This window comes from Amblyraja radiata, chromosome 1 (assembly GCF_010909765.2).
Source record: "Amblyraja radiata isolate CabotCenter1 chromosome 1, sAmbRad1.1.pri, whole genome shotgun sequence".
NCBI lineage: Eukaryota > Metazoa > Chordata > Chondrichthyes > Rajiformes > Rajidae > Amblyraja > Amblyraja radiata.
In genome coordinates, this window is record NC_045956.1 from 47,300,897 (window position 1) to 47,323,295 (window position 22,399).

The 22,399-nt window shown below is 41.7% G+C and overlaps 1 protein-coding gene across 1 annotated transcript in view; it reads right to left on the reverse strand.

Annotated features, from left to right (window-relative positions):
* The window catches only part of stk32b (serine/threonine kinase 32B), a 278,391-nt gene extending 256,799 nt beyond the window's left edge, over positions 1-21,592 (reverse strand). The window contains exons 1-2 of the mRNA XM_033021253.1: positions 21,241-21,592; positions 20,519-20,608 (exon numbers count right to left, since the gene is read on the reverse strand). Coding sequence (XP_032877144.1) covers positions 20,519-20,588 — 70 coding nt within the window. The 5' untranslated portion in view covers positions 20,589-20,608; positions 21,241-21,592. The remainder of the gene's footprint in view (positions 1-20,518; positions 20,609-21,240) is intronic.
* Between the last annotated feature and the right edge of the window lie 807 nt (positions 21,593-22,399).

Sequence of the window (22,399 nt, forward strand, 5' to 3'; positions counted from 1 at the left end):
GTAACCAAAACAAGACAAAAAAACAACAGAAAAAAGTAAAGACAGACGGGCTGCAGGCGAGCCGCAGCTGTTAACAGCGCCGCCACTTCCGGAGCAGATCTACAAACTCATTACAATCACTCCACACCCTTAAATCTCTCTTCCTACAGCATAATTTCTTACTTTAACTATGATCTTTACCTTGTACTAAACGTTATTCATTATCATTCATTACAATCCAGCCAATACACAGTAATGGCTGGATTGTAATCATGTATTGTCTTTCTGCAGACTGGCTAGCAGGCAACAAAAGCTTTTCACTGTACCTCAGTACACATGACAATAAACTAAACTGAAACATCTATCAAGTATTTTATTACACATAGTTGTCCAAACCACCATGATAAAAGTAGGTAAAACAAGATAGGATGAATGACAGCAATTTCAGTCGTTAACTAAGATAACCCATTCCAGTTATTTGCTCCCGCAACTCGCAAGTTTTCCCTTTTAAAGCAATTGAGTCAATTCCAAATTCACTCTTGGCAGGTTTACAAATTCATCCGTTACATTAGAGTAATTGTCTGCTGCTGTGTGAGGGTTCTTATGGACAACTCGGGATTTGGCAAGCCAAAACACAAAAGACATCTGCAAACAGGGAGAAAACAATTTTAAAAGTCCCCAGCAAATTTACATAAAATTACTGAACAACAAATTGTAGTCAACATTTGTACATCATCAATTAGCATTCTAATGGCAAGATTTTATAAAAAGCATTTTTGTTGTCAATTTTAATTTGGCCTCAGGGTTTTGTTAAAATAATCTGGCAAAGTCATTAATAAACAAAATGTAATTTATTTTCTGCCCTCAGATGTTCATGTTAATCCAAACATACTGCTATTATTTAACATTTCGTAGCTTTACAGTTTTCACCTTCCATTTTGTAGCGTTAATAATCACATCAGACTAACATTTGAAACTGTACAGGAAGGAACTACAGATGCTGGTTTAAACCGTAGACACAAAAGCTGGAGTAACTCAGCGGGTCAAACAGCATCACTGGAGAAAAGGAATAGGTGACGTTTCGGGTTGAGACCCTATTTTCATTGTTGTTTCATTTAGTAGAATTAAGCCATTCGGTCCATCGTCCACTCCGCTATTCAATCACGGCTGATCTCAGCCTCCTAATCGCATTTTCTTGCCTTCTCCCGAAATCCCTTGACAACAGTTCTAATCAAGAATTATGTGTATCTCTGCCTTAAAAACATCCACTGACTTGGCCTCTGTGGCAATCAGTTCCACAGTTTAACTACCCTCTGACTAAAGAAGTTCCTCCTCACCTCCTTTCTAAAAGACTGCCCTTTAATTCTGAAGCTATAACCTATGGTCCGAGACTCTCCCACCAGTGGAAACATCCTTTCCACATCCACTCTATCTATGCCTTTCAATTATAATACATCAGAAAGTGATCTGCAGACGTGTACCAATTCTCTTGAACAACAATCAATTCAATTCAATTCAATAAATGTTATTTGCCAAGTATGTATACATACAAGAAATTTGCCTTGGTGCTTTGCTCGCAAGGATAACAACACAATATACAGGAGATAATTAAAAATAAAACATTATAATTTAAACATGTGAAGATTAACATAAAATACCAGAGCAAATGGAGACTACAGACTTTTGGCTGTTGAGTAGAGCTACTGCTTGTGGAAAAAAGCTGTTCTTATGTCTGGCTGTGGTGGCTTTGACAGTCCGGAGTCGCCTTCTAGAGGGAAGTGCTTCAAATAGTTTGTGGCCAGGGTGAGAGGGGTCAGAGATGATCTTACCCACTCGCTTCCTGGCCCTTGGAGTGTACAGTTCGTCAATGGGGGAGAAGGTTGCACTCAACAACCTTCTCGGCTGATCGAACGATGTGCTGCAGCCTCCGGATGTCGTGCTTGGTCGCTGAGCCAAACCAGACCATGATGGAGCAGGTGAGGACAGGCTCTATGATGGCAGTATAGAATTGGACCATCAATGCCTGTGGCAGATTGTGTTTTCTTACCTTCAGCGGGCAGTACATCCTCTGTTGGGCCTTTTTGACTGTGGAGTTGATGGTGGCCCCCCATTTTAGGTCCCTGGAGATGATGGTTCCCAGGAACTTTAAAGTGCAATTGTGACTGTGGTGTTGTTGATAGTGAGTGGGGGGAGGGGAGGGGGAGCTCTACTAAAGTCTACAATCAATTCCACTGTCTTAAGAGCATTGAGCACCAGGTTGTTGCGATGGCACCAGGATGCCAGCTGTGTCACTTCCTGTCAGCAGGCAGATTCCTGCCCATCGTGGATCAGTCCAATCAAGGTTGTGTCGTCTGCAGACTTGAGAAGCTTGACAGAGTAGTCAATGGAGGTGCAGTCGTTGGTGTAGAGAGAGTAAAGGAGAGGTGAGAGTACATAGCCTTGCGGTGCTCCTATGCTGAGGGTCGGCGGGACCAAGATGTACTTTCCCAGACTCATATGCTGCTTCCTATCTGTCAAGAAGTTGGTGATCCACTGACAGATAGGTTCAGGCACAGTTAACAGGTGGAGCTTTGAGTGTAGTAGCTCTGGCACAATGGTGTTGAATGCAGAGCTAAAATCCACAAACAAAATCTTTGCATAGGTCTCCTGGCAGTCTAGGTGCTGGAGGATAAAGTGCAGGCCTACGTTGACTGCTTCAACCACTAATCTATTGGCCCGGTTTGCAAACTCCAGGGGGTCCAGCAGGGGGTTTGTGATATTTTTCAGGTGGGCCAGCACGTCTTTCAAGGGTTTTCATGATTACAGAGGTTAGTGTGACAGGCCTGTAGTCATTAAGGCCAGTATTCCTTGGCTTTTTCAACACAATGAAAAATTGAAAGAAGAAACTACATGTTGACTGATCACACATCAGAACCCTGCTCTCAATCATAAGGGGCCAACTGGAAGTAGGCAGGGCTGTCTGGAAAATATACTTCAACCACCTTTGGTGTGCTGAATGGATGCTGCATGATGTGATGTTAACTCAATATCAATTGCAATGACATAATAAACACAATATCAATTGCTTAAAGCAAGAATGTCAAAATTTCGTGATTTTTTTTAATCAGATAAAATAAAATCACAAAATTGGGACGTCCTCGATTAAAACAATTGATATCATGTTTTTCTTCCCTTTAAGATGGCTAAAACATGACCAATGAATTTCAGAGATGGCAGCTGCTTTTGAGACATCAGGAAAATGCTCCGCATTTTATAAACTGATCTACCCAAGCCTGCTCTCAATCTCTTTGAAATTGGCACCTGTACCTCATGGAATACTCTTCTTCCCAATCTTGGAGAAGGCCCCATGATATGAATAACCCCAAAGCCTTGAGGCAATATCAAATCCTTAGTCTGAGGGTTGTGTGAGCTGCAAGCAGCAGTCACAAAAATCACAGCAAAATATTTTGCATTTAAAATAACAACCCAGGGATGAAGCAGTCACTTTAATGTTTTGCTTGCTCACAGCATTACTCACTGCTTCCACTATGAAGTACAAATTCACAGGGGTTGTTAGTCGCAAACCTTCAATCTGATTCCTGTGGATCAATAATTAAAAGACCCATTCATATCAGTGATGGAATTAAATGCAGAAAGCATAACAGAGAGATGAAACCTTCTCTCCAGCGAATTGCAACAGGGTGTGCAACAGGTCCAATTTCCTAATAGTAAAACTTGATTGATTAAAATGAAAGATACAGCATGGAAAAAGCCCCTTCGGCCCACCAACGATCGATCATCTGTTGATACTAGTTCTGTGTTATCCCACTTTTGCATCCAGTCCCTACAAGTGAGGGGAAATTTACAGATGCCAATTAACCTACGAACCTGCACATTTTTAGGAGGTGGGAGGAAATCGGCACACCTGGAGGAAACCCACACAGTCACAGGAAGAACCCGTAAACTCTTCACAGATAGCACCCGAGGTCAGGATTGAACCTGGGTCACTGCAGTTGTGAAGCAGCAGCTCCATCAGCTACCCCAGTGTGTCACATCAGGAAATGGGTGCAGTTACTTCCGCATGGCACAACATGCATTTTGTATGTGATTTAAACATTTAGAACAGACATTTCTACTCAGCCGCAGACATCAAACCTTGATAGAGTTGAAGCAAGGAAGTGCAAATGCTGGTTTGCATATAAGGACATAACGTGCTGGAATAACTCAGCGGGTCAGGCAGCATCTCTGGAGAACATGGATAGGTGACATTTCAGATCAGGACCCTTCATCAGGATCCCAATGAGAGAGTACATTTTTTGGCTTCAGTTGTCCTAGTGCAGATCCTAGTGCAAGCACCCATCAGGAATTCATGAAAGACCCCTAATATGCACAATGTGCACTGAAACTCTGCACCGACTATGGGGTCAATTGTCTAAGACACATGAAGATATCTGGTCAGAGTTCAAATCCTAGTGAGATAGTGAGATGCTGTGTGAAATGATCGCTGTTCGGGCAATGTGGGGAGGATTACAATAGAGGAAGTCAGAGAGTGGTGATCTTTATAAAGCATGCCCTTTGTAAATAAAAACTTCCCTTCTGCCACAGAAATTCCAGCTATTTACATGGGGTTTTTTTTTCCCGTATATAGCATATATGTCAATTGTAAATGTTTCACACAGCCTACCATTGTGCTGGAAGCTAACCGCTGTGTCAGCACTTGTTCGAATAAATCAGCAACTGAGTACTCCCCTACATCCTATTTCAGTCCAGCTATTAATGGAAGAAAGATCAGCCTCAGCATCATTGCCGATGGTAATGGAATCAAAACCTGGAGACCAGGCAGGCAGGGGCATCACAATGTCAGACATTTCTACTCTCAGAAAACAGTTCTCAATTTCTACCATTGCAATGAGGTACAGTTTTAAGAAAAAAATTGCATCTTGCTCCAGAATATGTACATCAATTTGGAGTTGATTCATCAGAATTTCACACATTTTTGACACTGAGGTGGAATGAGTTAGGCATCTTTCACTGTTCAGCAACATGAGAGTCATAGAGTTACACAGTATGGAAACAGGCCCTTCAGCCCTACACAGAGTGGAAAACCTGCCTACCGAGACAGCATCAAGTAATACCTGGCATAGGCAGAGCACTCCCTCTGAGTCCATGTGACACTGTGGGGATACTATCTTGCAGCTTTACATGACATTGGTGAGACCATATTTGGAGTGTTGTGTGTATTTCTAGTCGCCCTGCTATAGGAAGGATGTCACTAAGCTGGAGAGGATACAGAAAATAGAATGTTTCACCAGAATGTTTCCAGGAGTCATGGGCTTGAGTTACAAGGAGAGGCTGCTCAGGCTGGGACTTCTTCTCCTTGGAGTTCAGGAGGCTTAAGAGTGACACTGTAGATGTATATCAAATCATAGGAGGAAGAGATAAGGTGAATGGTCTTTTTCCTTCAGGGTTGAACAGTTCAAAACTTGAGAGCATAGAATACAGATGTGAGGGAAAAGATTTAAAAGAGATTTGTGGGGCAACTTCTCCATGCAGATGGTGATGACTTTATGGAACGAACTGCCGGTAGAAGCTGCAGTCGGTACAATGGTGACCGTAAAAAACTTTCAAAGAGGTACATGGATAGGAAATGTTTAGAGGGCCAAATGCAGGTAAATGTGACTAGCTCATTTATAAAACGTGGTCAGCAAGGACGAGTTGGGCCAAAGGGGCTTGTTTCCGGGCCGTATGATTTCACTAACTCTATGACATAATTGATCAAGAATCAAGGAGATGAAGCAGATTTCTACTTTAATTAGTTTCAATGTTTGAAATTGTTTTTAATTATACGTGTGTGTGCACATGTGTGTTTTGCTGCTTCAAGTTAAAATAAACTATACGTTTTTTTAATAGGTCCCAATGTTACTGAATGTCAAACTTCTCTTGAACAGTTGGTGGCCTAGAAGAGGGTGCTGTGCCTTCTGCCAAAGGCATTGTACGAGTGCAGCAGGCTGCAGGCAGTGAGTTAGTTCCTGCCTCGTGCTCTGCCACATCAAAGCACTGAAGGCCAATTCCTTTCAGAAGACCTCACCCAACTACATATAGAGCCAGTGAATTTGAAGCAGAATCTATCCCAACAACCCAGCACTTTAGCGGTGTGAAAACTAGGTAGTGCTGTTCCATTAGCAAGAAGGTGCAGAAATTTGGTGACAATCAAGCTTCTTTTTGCATTTCTTCAGTTTATCAATTGTACAAGAATCGATATGTTTGTCAATGAACCATCCGTCCAAGGTTTTGGATAGAATATAGATTATAATGTAAAATGATAACTAACAAAGAAGGAAAGTAGAAAATTGTGATTCCACTTACGTGGAAGAATTTGAAACTATGTCTTGAGAATGTGATTGGAAGGAATATTTTAAATGGTTGCACATTTTCACAAACAGCTAGCTGTCACATTATTTTGTCTCCTGTAACGGTTCTTATTTTGAATAGTATATTTCTTGTCAGTTTCTGTACATTTTAATTGGCTGCGGTAAGTATATATTTCAGAGCTATTTACAAGCCTACCACTATCTTGGCAAAAGACACAAATACTGGAGTAACTCAGCGGGTCAGGCAGCATCTCTGGAAAAATTGATCGGGTGACACGGGCGTCAGGGATTATGGGGAAAAAGTTAGGAGGGAGAGATAGGTCAGCCATGATTGAATGGTGGAGCAGACTTGATGGGCCGAATGGCCAAATACTGCTCCCATCATGACCTTATGACGCTTCAGGGTGGAATCCTTTTTCAGACTCCATTGTCTTGCCAATACCTTCTGATCTAAAAATGCATGATGCTCGCAATTGCTGCATTACCTAAAGAGGAAAAGCTGTAAAGAAAAACAAGCCATTCCACTCAAATTAATATATAATTGATTTCATTCACAACATTTTATTTCATTTTCCAGATATGTATTCTGCCTCTGGCATCAATTTTCATAAACTATCATATGAAAATATATAAAATGCAAGATCTAGACACACTGATGTTTTTATAAACAATGCTAATTACGTCTCACAAAGACAGAGTTATTTTAATGGGAAAAAATTAGCGTACAACGCAAATAAGTGAAAACGTTTTGCTAGATTTGTATTAATTGATTTCAAAATTGCTGGGCACTGCTTATCTCAAATGGCAGCATTGGCTTTTTTAATTGGCTGCTTGATATCAACCTATCCAATACTCAAGGAATGCAGCTGGCACCTGATCCGATGCTGCCTTGTTTTGCACAGCCACCCATCTTACAATGGCCCATGTAAAGCTGCAGCAAGTAAGAATCTCGTTGTTCCAGTTCACATCTGGTGCATAAGCCATATAACCACTCTTGAATAACTCATAGCCTTGTCACTTAAATGAAAGTAGAAACTCAGATACAGAAGCATATCTAGTGTATTTGCAATTTGCATGCCACAGCAAGAAAGCTACTTCAGACACAATTAGTAATGCAAACAAGGGCAATTTTAGTATATTTATTTATTCATCCCATTTAGATATTTTTACCCATTCTTATTGTTTAGAAAGTGTGAAGCTAGATGCAATGATCAGTTTGCATTAAGCACATTTTAAATGCAAAACTAAAATCATATAATATACGATATTTCTCTATTTGGGGAAATGGTAAAAACAAATTAGGATAACGATCTATCTGCCGATGGAAGTATCAGTCAGTGATCCACCAAGTGTAATTCTATCCATTGACATTACACCAGTTTAAATTTTCTCAATGATGCATCCTTCACTAAAAGTCGGTTAACTGGTTCCACAGGTTGCAACTATGAATTCCTCTTGGGCTCACACCCGTATCTAACCAACAATCATCCTATCAGGGAACCTCCTCACCTGAGGTCGTCTATTGCCAGCCCCAATTTGTCCTGTTTTTTTCTTCATTTCCCGTTTTTTCCCCACTCTCCCTACTACAATCAGTCTGAAGGGTTCTCACCCAAAATGTCATCCATCCTTTTTCTCCAGAGATGCTGCCTGACCCACTGAGTTACTCCAGCTCGTTGTGTCAATAAAGTTCTTCTTGTGTTCAAAAAATTACAAAAATTAGAATGAATTATTGGGGATGTTCATAACAAAATGGAAATCAGCAGTACAGCTTTCAAAACAAGAGAGAATTGAAATTAAATGCTAATCTAGTTTTGACTTTAGAAGGTGTGGGAATAATTCTGGTTAATAATCTAAGAGTGGAGTAATTCTGTAGATGATTTGAACCATGATAAGTTTTTGTTTTCATTGTGGATTCACACACAGGACTATAGTTATGTGACTGCATCTGGTTGACCTTCTCTTCAGGAAAGTGCAGGAATTTTAATAAGGGGTGGATGAAGAAATTTTTCTCAGTGTAATCTCATCAATGATGCCACAGCACATTCATCACACAGATGGAGAAAAAGCTTATTATTTTGGAACTAAAAATGGAAACTTATAATGCCCTACTCTTTTCTTTTAAATAAGCACCTGTGTTGTCAGAAATCATTTATCATTTATTTAACGGAATGCCAATGAAGATATTATCATGAGGCATAAACTTGAGATGAATAGAGAGAAGATTTTTGGAAACGCAGATGCTTTTAGCCCATGGTCCGACTCTTGTATTCATGTGCCAGTGTGTATGTATGCACAAGGGCACACACACGCACATCCCTACACAAGCACACGTAAACACACAAACAAAAAGTAACAATGAAAGGTTTGGATTAGCAACACTATAACTTTTAAAAATCTATATAGAAACAGCCATTAAAAAACAGAACAATTATGAAGAATAAGTTCATTCAAGCTATTGTAGTAAACATCTGTAAAGACCCTATCAATTCCATCAATCCCTTCCATTGTGCCAGCGAATAGATGATCCTTAAATGACTCTGGGGATTATTTATTAGTGCTGCATTTAATACTGTAAATTGTATGTCATGCTTGCAATTCACTAAAAAAAAATCTAAATTGATTGAAATCTATTCCAAGATCGTAGTTTGGAAGAAAGCAATCATTCAGCCCCTATTATCTACATGTATTATCTACATTGGCTCATTTCTAGAGCAATCTAGAAATAATGGCATTGCTTTGCTTGTCCCATTAACATTTTTCTGTCTGGTACAATACATGTACAAGGAAATATTTTTTTCTGGAGTCTCTGCCATATTCCAGGTAGACAAAGAAGTATCTCATTTATTTCCAAGTATTCTCCCAAACATCATTCCAGGAAGATCAACCATACTTAGATTCTTCTCTGGATTCATTCAGGTGACCCCTGCCTCAGAGGCTAAGAATGCAGCTGCATTTAGTTTTTAGTTTTGGCTTTAGTTTTGAAGATACAGTGTGGAAACAGGCCCTTTGGTCCACCGAGTCCGCGCCGACCAACAATCACCCGTGCACGAGTTCGATCCTGTATACTACGGACAATTTACAGCAGCCAATTAACCTACAAACCTGCATGTCTTTGGAATGTGGGAGGAAACCGGAGCCACCCAGAGAAACCCCATGCGGTCATAGGAAGAAGGTACAAACTTCGTAAAGACAGCACACATAGTTAGGATCGAACCAGGATCTCTGGCCCTGTAAGGCAGCAACTCTACCACTATGCTGTCATGCCTAAGATAAATGGAGCTAACTAATGGGCACCATTATACAATTTATAGGTAAATGTGTTTACTTATTACAGCACAGAAGAAAGCCATTCAGCCCATCATGTCCACAGCACAGCTATCTCTTTGGTCTGATTCCCCTCCTCTCTTGTTGCCTTCCAATGCCTGTATCCCTATATGTATTTTTGCCACTTACCTACTTTAAAGGGGTAATTTGCAGTAACCAATGAACTTATAAGGATGTCTTTGGAATGTGGGTAAAAAACGAGAACACCTGAGGAAAACCCATAATAATAATAATAATAATAATAATAAATTTTATTTAATGGGCGCCTTTCAGACATCTCAAGGACACCTTACATAGTAATCGGAATAAAAACATATAATCGGAATAGAACAGGTAAAAAAGACATCACAGAGACACAAATTAAAAACAGAATTCAATCCAAAAACAGAAAATCATAAACACAGTGTGAAGAGAGAGCAGCGGCAGCCAAAGCGCGCCAGCGTCCACTCTCTCTTCACGGCAGCCATCTTGGACACAGACCTACAGGACTACAATTAGACAAAAAAAAATCATCCCCCCACAGTGGGTAGCACTGTGGAGGAAGGCACAATGTCCAGTCCCCACCCCATGTTCACCCCAAAGTCAGGCCTATTGAGGCCACCGCAATTGCCTCTACGGAGGCCCGATGTCCCTGGCCGTTCTCACCGGGTGGTCTTGCCCCAGCGTCGGGAGTCATGGGATGGGATGTGCCACCTCCACATAGAAACATAGAAACATAGAAAATAGGTGCAGGAGTAGGCCATTCGGCCCTTCGAGCCTGCACCGCCACTCAATATGATCATGGCTGATCATCCAACTCAGTATCCTGTACCTGCCTTCTCTCCATACCCCCTGATCCCTGTAGCCACAAGAGCCACATCTAACTCCCTCTTAAATATAGCCAATGAACTTGCCTCAACTACCTTCTGTGGCAGAGAGTTCCAGAGACTCACCACTCTCTGCGTGAAAAATGTTTTTCTCATCTCGGTCCTAAAAGATTTCCCCTTTATCCTTAAACTGTGACCCCTTGTCCTGGACTTCCCCAACATCGGGAACAATCTTCCTGCATCTAGCCTGTCCAACCCCCTAAGAATTTTGTAAGTTTCTATAAGATCCCCCCTCAATCTTCTAAATTCTAGTGAGTACAAGCCGAGTCTATCCAGTCTTTCTTCATATGAAAGTCCTGACATCCCAGGAATCAGTCTGTTGAACCTTCTTTGTACTCCCTCTAAGGCAAGAATGTCTTTACTCAGATTTGGAGACCAAAACTGTACGCAATACTCCAGGTGTGGTCTCACCAATACCCTGTACAACTGCAGTAGAACCTCCCTGCTCCTATACTCAAATCCTTTTGCTATGACATAGACAGTACCCAAGATCAGGATCAGATCTGATCAAGGCCAACTTCGCATTCAGAAAGCATTCACCTAGATCATTCAACTGTCAAGAGAAAGAATACAGAGACACTCCTATAGCTCCATAAAAACCACGAGCGCTTTTCAATTTTTCTTCATGTTTGCCATGGAGGAAAACCTTCACATGGCGCTCAGCTTGAACTGATTCAATTATGTTGAGTAATTATATCTGATTTGTTTCAGGCAATAACATAACTGAAACAGCTTGGGTATGAAAATGCCACTTTCAAGTAGACGAATTTCTGAGGCAGGCTGTTTGCAATGTTGCTTTAATTATCTAATAAAATTAAGCTCTGAGCATAAATAATCACAGGAAATAATATATTTGCATGCAGATAATAATGTAACAATTTGATTTTAATTTCAAATATCTTCATGCTTTTACTGAGTGATATTTATTGGAGTGTACAGGGTGTAAAACAATAAAATATTGCTCTACATCGAGTTTACTCCAATAAATAAAAAGTACAGAAGCGATGCTTTAAACCCCCTTTTCACGGGGCGAGTTGACGCAAGATGTCACCAGAGTGAAGAGGTCGTGGTCCAGCACGAGTCTCGCACGATATAACGGCAGTAGATAAAGAGTTCCCACGGTACTCGGCATTTATGTTATTCGTGCGAGTTACTTGGCCGTTTCCCGAGCAGTCGCGTTAAATCTTGAATGAACATCGTGAACTACACGTGACACAAATGATGTAACTTTTTTTTTCACACACTATATATATCCTCCCTTGGTTGAATCGGCTCATTTGGAGACATGCCTTTACGAAATAATTTCGAGTACAGGATGTTGGTTTTTTTCATTGTCGCGCTGCATGCAGCTGCCCACTATGTGCATCGAAAACGTTTGCTTGAAGGCAGAAGGGAGAAATTAATTAAAAAGAGAATTAAGAGGAAGTCTCACTGGGTGAAGCCCATCTTTCAACGGAGAGCTCAATTTGGACAATATGAGCAACTGCTTAATGTGCTGTGCGAAGAGGATACAAGTGCATTCAAAAACTTTGTCAGAATTTCACCCGAGCTCTTTAATGAGTTAAAGAATAATTTGGGACCTCTGCTGAAGAAGACTGACAGCTGACCCTGTTTTGGTCCCAAGTGCGGTGACCTTTCCATAGACGGTCCTCTGATTAGTGAACCATTGCATGAGTTGGTCATCTGCATTACAGTAGAGTGGTGGAATTAAATAGAACTTCAAGCATTGGATGTATTCCGTTATATTAAAAGTTCTGAACAGTAAATAGAGCCTGCCCTCCGCATTTAATGTGCTATTTCTTGTGCTTCTTGGATACCTGAGCACAAGTTGGTAAATACAGATGGCCTTTTTAAAGGCAAGCATTACAAGTGAGAATTGCCTGCCCTCATGCATAATTCTTTTTATGGCTCTTTAAACTTCAAACACAGAGGGTGTAAAAGCTGTCTGCGACTTTTTTACTTTGCAGCTGCAGGGCAGACAGACAGACTTATAAGAGAAGTTTAAGTTTACTGCAAACACAGAACTTTTACATCAATAGCAATGTATGTTTTAAAATCTTGGATAACATTAAATGGTTCTCCTCTTGATGAACTTATATATCGTTATATAAACTCACATGAGCACTCGGGAAACTCGGCAGCCTTCGTCTCCAGCAGGTTCCTTTTCCTCTCCCTGTTTCTATAATCCTCTCTGGATTTATCGTACAGAATCTCGTTAAATTGGAACCATTCTACAAGTTCCCCCTCTTGTTCCCTGGTGAAGTTATATGGCTTTACCTTCTGCCATCTTCCCTTTACATAAGCGTCTGTAGAGGCTATTCCTACAACGGCTACTGGGGAGGCAATCTGAATTGCACCTTGCTCACCCTCTCCCTGCTCCAAGGAGCCCACAGGCAGTGTTATCTGTGGCATCTCCTGTTGCCTCTCCACCTGTCTCTCTTGCTGCGTCTCCTCCTCATTCTCCTGCATGGCAAAAACATCTCTGACCCGCTTTTCCCCCTTCCTTTGAGATTTTCTGGGAGCCATCTCTGCAAGTGTTCCTGTTAAAAAGATTATCCAACAATGACAATTAGGTGGGACGTCCTCGAAGGACACATGTTCCCATGTGTCCTTTTGAGACCACCTTTTTTAATCACCTTCTGTCCCCTCTGTCCAGCTTCCGGGTTCACCGTTCGCAGGAGTTCCCACGGTACCCGCAAGAGTTATTACGGATATCGCACGGATATCGCACTGGCCACTACGTTCATATAATGTTGCAATACTCAACCACAAGTGTACAAGTCACTCTTGGAGAAATTCCAATTTTCTTGAATTTTCTCCCGAGTGACCAAGTTACACGATGACCTGCCGTTAGCGCTACGGTGGTCCACGGTGGTCCACGAATGCCGCACTGTTATCGCACGAGGTTCCCACGATGTTGAACTCTGGTTAACTCTTGCGTCAAGTCGCCCCGTGTAAAAGCCGCATTACTGGCACATTTTCTGGCTCGCTGATGAGTTTGATACTCACTGAGTAAAATATAAAATGAAAAGTATAAAGGTCATAATAATGCAAACTTATCATTAAGGATTAAAAACATTACAATAAGAATAGTGCAGTAAAGGTCAGAGATGACAGTACATTTCCTGATGATGATTGAAGAGTTTAGAAATAGTGATTATGGACAAATAAGCAATTTTTGGTGACTTTCTCCATTATAAGCACCTTCTACCCCCTATTAGAAATACAGATACCTGCTCAAGTTGTCCAGCAGGGCAAAGCATCGATCTTGTTCAAGTGCAATCATGTCTTATCCATTGTAATGCCAAATATGAATGCTTCTTTCTTTCCTAACAGTGACTGTCCACTTGCAGTGTTTATATCTGTCAATAGCAAAATACTCAGTGATGCAGCTAAAGTGATTCCCAGATGCTTTTCGCTGCAATTATTTGATTTGAGTACACGAAATGTCTCTGCTTATTACATCTGCTGAGTTATAAACCACTGATCCATCTGGGCCTTATTTATAGTCAACTCATCTACATAAGAAAAAAATCATCTGAACTGGGCATTTAACTCAGTTTCTCTTTTGTGTACATTTTTGCTGCAAACAGATGGATACAAATAGTTTTAGAGTCATAGAGTCGCACAGCATGGAAACATGTCCTTCGGCCCAACTTACCCATGCTGACCAAGATGTCCCATCTACACTAGTCCCGCCCACCCATATCCTTCTAAACCTTTCCAATCCATGGGACAAGTGTTACCAAGAAGACATACAGAAATAGAAAGTAAGCACTTAAAAGTGAGAGTTGTACATTTCGGTGATAATGTCTTGTCTAATGGACATAGAAACATAGAAACATAGAAAATAGGTGCAGGAGTAGGCCATTCGGCCCTTCGTGCCTGCACCGCCATTGAATATGATCATGGCTGATCATCCAAATCAGTACCCTGCACCTGCTTTCTCTCCATACCTCCTGATCCCTTTAGCCACATGGGCCACATCTAACTCCCTATTAAATATAGCCAATGAACTGGCCTCAACTACTTTCTGTGGCAGATCATTCCACAGATTCATCACTCTCTGTGTGAATTTTTTTTTCTTATCTCGGTCCTAAAAGACTTCTCCCTTATCCTTAAACTGTGACCCCTTGTTCTCGAATCTTCCCCAACATTGGGACCAATCTTCTTGCATCTAGCCTGTCCAACCTCTTAAGAATTTTGTAAGTTTCTATAAGATCCCCCTCAATCTTCTAAATTCTAGCGAGTACAAGCCGAGTCTATCCAGTCTTTCTTCATATGAAAGACTTGCCATCCCAGGAATCAGTCTGGTGAACCTTCTCTGTACTCCCTCTATGGCAAGAATGCCTTTCCTCAGATTAGGAGACCAAAACTGTATGCAATACTCCCGGTGTGGTCTCACCAAGGCCCTGTACAACTGCAGTAGATCCTCCCTGCTCCTATACTCAAATCCTTTTGCTATGAATGCTAACATACCATTCGCTTTCTTCACTGCCTGCTGCACCTGCATGCCTACTTTCAATGACTGGTGTACCATGACACCCAGGTCTCGTTGCATCTCCCCTTTTCCTAATCGGCCACCATTCAGATAATAGATATTTTTAAAATAATTCAATTACCCCTGAAGACGAGAGAGGTTCACAGTTTGACCCCCATAGTTGTATCAGTGACATTCTGATTGGCAAGAATTCAAGACCACCATTAGGAGCTTCAAATGATTTTTAGCTGCAGTATTTATTTACAAGCTGCAGGGTACTCACTGCTCATGGCTTTGGGGTTACATAAACTACCCAGCAACGTGGGTTTGGAAGCTAGGTAAGAATATACAGATATTTGACCAGAGGATTGTCCAAAGCTGAATGCTGTTTCCCAGCGTTGGAAAAAATGTGACATATTTAGTGCAAGTTCCAGTGATTCCTTTAAGTTGCATCATTTAGGCTGCCTTATAACCAGCAAAAAATAACACAGGAACAATCCCAACATACACTTCTCTATTCTTGCCAAGTAAATTGTCGCTGGTAGACTCGGCTTGTACTCGCTAGAATTTAGAAGATTGAGGGGGGATCTTATAGAAACTTACAAAATTCTTAAGGGGTTGGACAGGCTAGATGCAGGAAGATTATTCCCGATGTTGGGGAAGTCCAGAACAAGGGGTCACAGTTTAAGGATAAGAGGGAAGTCCTTTAGGACCGAGATGAGAAAATCATTTTTTACACAGAGAGTGGTGAATCTGTGGAATTCTCTGCCACAGAAGGTAGTTGAGACCAGTTCATTGGCTATATTTAAGAGGGAGTTAGATGTGGCCCTGGTGGCTAAAGGGATCAGGGGGTATGGAGAGAAGGCAAGTATGGGATACTGAGTTGGATGATCAGCCATGATCATATTGAATGGCGGTGCAGGCTCGAAGGGCCGAATGGCCTACTCCTGCACCTATTTTCTATGTGTCTATGTTTCTATGGTCTACCTCGGCTGACTTTAGATACCATTTTATAAACAAAAAAAATAATAGGCATGGCTCAATGACACCATTCCTGCCTCTAAGCTGGAAGGTTGTGTCATTCGAGATCCTGCAACATGAAATCTAGGCTGGTGCTTCACTGTAGAACAGGGGTGGAAGGAGCGAGAGAGTTCTGTGCTGTTGGATGTTGGAACAACAGTGCTCAGCACTTTTGTGAGGCAGGCCAAATTGACATTCAACATCACAAGGTGCTGAGCTTCTTGTAGGAACGTCACCTTGCCACTTCTGACTGCTCTTCGACACTGGGCTCCTCATGGACTGCGGCAAGAGAGCACCAACTTCCTGCAGTTTCCCCAGCAATAACACCAGGAAATCTGCCAACTAAACGTGTGCTGGGCAGAATTACTGAAGCTTCAATGACTTCAATGCAGATAAACAACTCCAGGGGAGATCAGAAACTTTCAGGTGATTTATATTTACTTAAAAGAACTGAAAAAAAATAAGTGCATTTAAGTTTTTTGTGCTTCTAATGTTTAGTCATTTAATTACTTTTAGTTCATAAAAATATATTCAAACGTTTTAAATTTGGAAAACGTTTTTTTATAATTTAATATAATTATTTTTTAATATTTAGTTTAGTTTCGAGATACAGCATGGAAACAAGCCCATTGGCCCATCAAGTCTGTTCTGACCAACAAACAACTGTGGACTAGTTCTTTCTTATCCCAGTTTTGCATCCTACACACTAGGGGTAATTTACATAAGCCAATTAACCTACAAACCTGCATGTCTTTGGAATGTGGGTGGAAAGTAGAGTACCCGGAGAAAACCCACGTGGTCACAGGGAGAATGTGCAAACTCCATACAGACAGCACCTGGAGTCAGGACCGAACCCGGGTCTCTGGCGCTGTAAGGCAGCAACTCTACCGCTGTATATATTTGGATTGTTTTTGAATGCTTATGTCAGAGACACCAAAGAGATTTGTTTTATATGGCGGGTCTGATGGATTAGCCACCATCTGACTTGGCTGTTAAGGCATTTCTGGAGGTGGTGGAAAGGTCCCACACCGTATACTGTCTGGGGCTTAAAGGAATACGGAGACAACTTTGGGCATCCGGTTGCAACCCCTGAACAGATCAAATGGTGGACTGGTTTAGTTTAGTTTAGTTTAAAGATACAGAGTGGGCACGGGCCCTTTGGCCCACCTGTTCTACATCGACCAATGATCCCCCGTACACTAGTTCTATTCTGCATGCTAGTGACAATTTTCAAAAGTCAATTAACCTACAAACCTGCGTGTCTTGGGCTGAATATGTCCTGGTTGGGTTGCTCCTAGGCATGGCCAAGCTGGCGATCCGCGAGTCATGGCGCTAGGCGGAAGAGGGCTCTGCCCGAGCCGGCTGCTTGCCCCTTTTCCGGGGGTACGTCCGCACCCGGGTGGGGTTAGAAAAGGACTACGCCCTGTCCACGGGCACCCTGGGGGATTTCCGGGACCGCTGGGCACCGCAGGGGGTTGAATGCATCCTCAATAAGGATTGTAACATAGTTGTATAGTAGTTTATTTGTTAGTATTTTATTATGGTGGTGGGTTCTGGTTTGTTTTGTTGTAGTGTAAATATTAATTTTTAATAATTGAATACATTTTTTGATTAATAATTATTTTTTTTTTTAAACCTGCATGTGTTTGGAATGTGGGAGGAAATCAGAGCACCCAGAAAAAATTCACGCGGTCACAGGGAGAGCGTACAAACTCCGTATAGACAGCACCCATAGTCAGGATCAAACTCAGGTCTCTGGCACTGTCAGGCAGCAGCTCTACTGCTGCGCCACTGCCACACCGGTGACTAAAGGGGTTTATTATCTCACTGAAGCAGGCAGGATAAACCAATGTCCTGGCCACATTAGACACACATCATGTACTATGGAGTTAAACAAGAATCTCGCATACCTTCTCATTAGATCTCATGGGGAAGCTCACAAGAAGAGCAAAGAAGACCTTCCTGGCCTCTGACTAATAAGTAGTCCTCGGATAAGATCACCTCAACTGTTATCTGCTCATAAAACACACAAATATTGCATGAATTCTGAAATCATAACATAAAATAGAAAAACCCAGCAGGTCAGACAACATCTATGTTGGATAATATTTCAGACCAATGGCTTCTCATCAGAGCCTGCTCCTTTTAGACTATGCTGCATATCCCTTAATGCAACAGTGAGTCTGAATCAAAAAGTGCTTGATTGGTCACAAACCACTTGAGAGGTCCAAAATTCATAAACAGCACTAGAACAATGCAAGTTGTCTTCCTATTCTTCACTCACCCCTTTCACCCCCCCACCCCCCCCCCCCCCCCCCACACTCCCTCCCTCAACCCACCTCAATCTATTTTTGCCTAGAATATAGGATGCCTGTTAAAAGAACGGTCAAAAATTAAATCAGAAAGGCAAGTACATGTGCAAAGGGTCTTGCAGGATTCTAATGTGCCATCGTTCAAAAAACAAATGGCCACCAACTGGAGCCTGTGCTTACTGTTTCATCGCCTCTCAGCATACATGTAATTATGCTACATGGACCATTATTTTATTTTTGGGTAGTCCCCTGATATTCTTTTGCTCTGCTGTTATTTCTCTGTTAAATATGGTGCTCCCGGCTCAAATGAGACTCCCAGTCTATCTAAAAATAGCTTGCAAATTGTGTTTGCATTCCAGTGGTCACAAACTATTTCATCATTAATCAAAATCAGTGCCTATGCCAAAAATTATTGTTAAGCTAAATGTATTTCTCTTTTAAATTTATAACAGCACTGAGTCATTTAGAAAAAAAATACTTACAATGATGTTCACAATAAAAGCCACTTGGGGTTTTGCTTTAAAAGTATTCTTTCATGGATGTAATTAAGCACAATGATAAAATAAATTGAATTCCATTCCGAAAATGTTTATTGTGACTTTCTCCCTAAAATAAACAATAATTTCTAATTTCTCAAAGAGCATCATTTTGATAGACTTTAAATAAGAACCAGGTTATCACTGGTATCTATTTATCATTACCAATTACATTAGTACAGTTCTTGAAGTGCGTTGGGATGATTACTGCATACATTTAAAATGTACTTGACTCAGTCTGAAGCAGGGTCTCGACCCGAAACATCACCTATTCCTTCGCTCCATAAATGCTGCCTCACCCGCAGTGTTTCTCCAGCATTTTTGTCTACCTTTGACTACAACCTAGGTGGGTCGTCTACCCATGAAAGAGATCAGTGCACTACAGCACAAAATGTTAACTTACTGGTGAAACTAGTCAAAACAGAAATCTTCATGCCATCAATCAAAAGTTAATTCGATTTAAATATCAGTCTTCATAAACAACATTGGAGAGTGTGGTATGATAATATGACCAGTATACCGTGTTAAAGTCTGTAAAGTAAATCTGATAAGATTGACGAGTTACCTATTTGAAGCCTGAACTTTGCCGGTCAAAATCGAATAAAGGAGATTAAAAATCTAAACTCTACAGGTAACACGTAGCAATATTGACATCATAACACACAAAGTGCTGGAGTAACTCAGCGGGTCAGGCAGCATCTCCGGGTCTGGACCCGAATCGTCACCTATCCATGTTCTCCAGAGATGCTGCCTGACACGCCGAGTTCCTCCAGCACTTAGTGTCTTTCTTTTTGAACCAGCATCTGCAGTTCCTTGTTTCAACATTGACATTTTATTGTCAAACATTGTCCAGTTGTGTTCAGAGGGTGAACGTACAGCAATTAAGTCATCTATCTTAAACAAACAGTTCCACGAGGTGCTCACAGCTCGCAAATTGGCCGGTCTGAGCGTAGTTGCCTGGGGGATACAATCCATACACCACCTACGTCGATAGAACGGAACTGAAATCCTCATTAGCTGTTCCATGAGGATTTTAAATGCAACGGTGTGATTACTGCCCGGAACATCTTAATAAGTTCCGTGAATATGTTTTGCCAGTTATACTGTAGAAGCAAAACAATCAAAACCATACCGTGGGACATAAATTTGCTGCATATCAAACGTCTATTTTAAAAAGTGGTTCATCAGAACCGGTTAACTACCCCTCATCAAGTTGGCGTAGGTTCTGAATCAAAAAGGAGATTGGGTGATGCATTGCCACTTGTGGATTGAATAATTTGTGAAATCATATTTCATAGGAGTTGTTCCTAAAAAATATATATTTATGGTCAACTTATGTTAAGTTAACGTATTGTGGATTCTACACCGCGAATTAGTTATATTACAATTGTATTAAAAAGCTGAAATGTAGTATTTTTAAGAAGTACGATCCTAAAACAGTGCGCGTCATTTTCAATGAAAGAACTGCCCTTTAATACATTAAGAGAAATCTACAATACGAGGACAAATTACCTTTCTTTATTTCCACGCCTTGTAAGAGTCCGATACCTCCAGCGGCCAAAGCAATGTACGGCAGAAGTGGTTCGAATGAAAGGAGCAGGGATTGAATTGCAAAGAACTGCGAATATTGTACAATACAATGAGAACTTACCATCTTCGTTTTCGTCAAAGACTGGCGTTTTATGGGAGTGGTTGGCGCCCATATTCCTGCTCTTCTGCATACCCCGAGAATTCCGACAATCTGTGAACAACAAGCATCCCACGAAAGCAGAATAATTTCAAGACGGCTCAGACACCAGGATGCGGGCTCCACACAGCTGAGCTGCAGCTGTTGAACAGAAGGGCCGGCGCGATGTCTAAGCCCATAGTTTCCAGCATGAAGCGCCGAAATGACAACTTCTTCTGAACGGCGGGTCTACATCATATCGCCACCAGCGTGGTATTTGGGGGGGGGGGGGGGGGGGGGGGGGGGGGGCATTGCCGGGGGGCTTGTTCTCTAGGAAAGTGGTCGCGGTTATAAATCCGATTGTTAATTAAAGGGCAGTTGTATCCCTGGACCCGCTCCAGATGCGGACTCACTGTGGTGAGTTTAGGGACTGTGCACCTCCAGCCCTCTTGTTCCCAATTGATATGCACATTGGCAAACAGCGGGGAACCCGTAACTCTTCCCACCTCCCCTGGTCGGATTGCATTCAAAACTAAAGGCGTAAACTGCAACTGAAACCTCTTGGATTTCACGATCTTTACGCGAGGTAACATTGTGCCCCCGTGCACATGTATGTTGCCATTAACGTGGCTTCTGGTAATATTCCTTATCACCTGCAGTGGAAGCACGTTCTTTATTTTGTTTTTTAAACTATTGAAATCATTTACTGAATCTGAATGTAACAAACGCGTGAGGATTGTTTTGCAGAAACCACGAATGTTTTCACAGGTTATAAGGTTACGCTAATCACACTTGCTTTTACACCCAGTGTTCTGAATCAGGAGAGTGTGTTAAAAAACAATAAAATGCGGACACGTGAAACAGCAGATGTTGGAACATTAATCAAAACACAAAGTGCTGGGGGAAACTCGGCAGGTCAGGCAGCATCTGGAAAGCGAATAGACAGGCGACATTATGGGCCAAGACCATTCTTCGGACTGGTCGGGATTCTGCTACAGAGTGGAGGATCCCGACCTCAAAACCTCCCTCCACAGAGACTACCTGTCCCGCTGAGTTACTCCAGCATGGTGTGTCTATCTTCGGTTGAAACCAGCATCTGCAGTTCCATCCTACACAGAGGTGGGAAACGATTGCTTTAGTGGGATAAACTATTTCAATAGTTCAAATGTCTGTTGTGCATCTAGATTTGCCGACGCATAACATTAAAAAAAACCTACCGGCAACACCAATTTGCAATCAGTCGACCCTCCTCCCTCAAACCACAATAACATCTGTGCGCTTTAAGGAAGGGGTCTTGCTCTAGCGGTGTGTGGGAGAATACTGGGACCTGTGTTGTCATCACATCGCGGGAATTGTTTCATCTTACCAGTGTTTTCCAACAGCAAATACAATGCTTTCTTTTCGGAGCCGTGAATAAACATTGTGTGCAGGGAGCAGATGGAGGGTCGGAAATAAATAATCGAGCGAGGCAGAACTTCATTTGTGTGCACACGTGCAGCTCTTAAGCCCACTGCTTCAATCGTTGATCGACTTGCTGTAATTCGCCGCCCGATCTGCATTTTAATTACACAACGCGGACAGCCTTTGTTTTATACATTAAAGTGCGTCCCTCTCCTGCTCACGCTTTCTAGTTTATTATTGTTCGCTACGGGTCGCAAGTGTAATGGTGAACACAATGTAATTAAGGGTCAGGATATGGTTTCAGATTCCTTCATTCATAAGGATGAACAGCACAAAATGGAATTGCAATGCAAGTGGGCAAGAGTAAGATGTACGCACAAGGAGCTGCAGATGCTGGTTATAAAAAAAGACCCAAAGTGCTGGAGTAACTCAGCGGATCAGGCAGCATCTCTGGAGGACATGGAT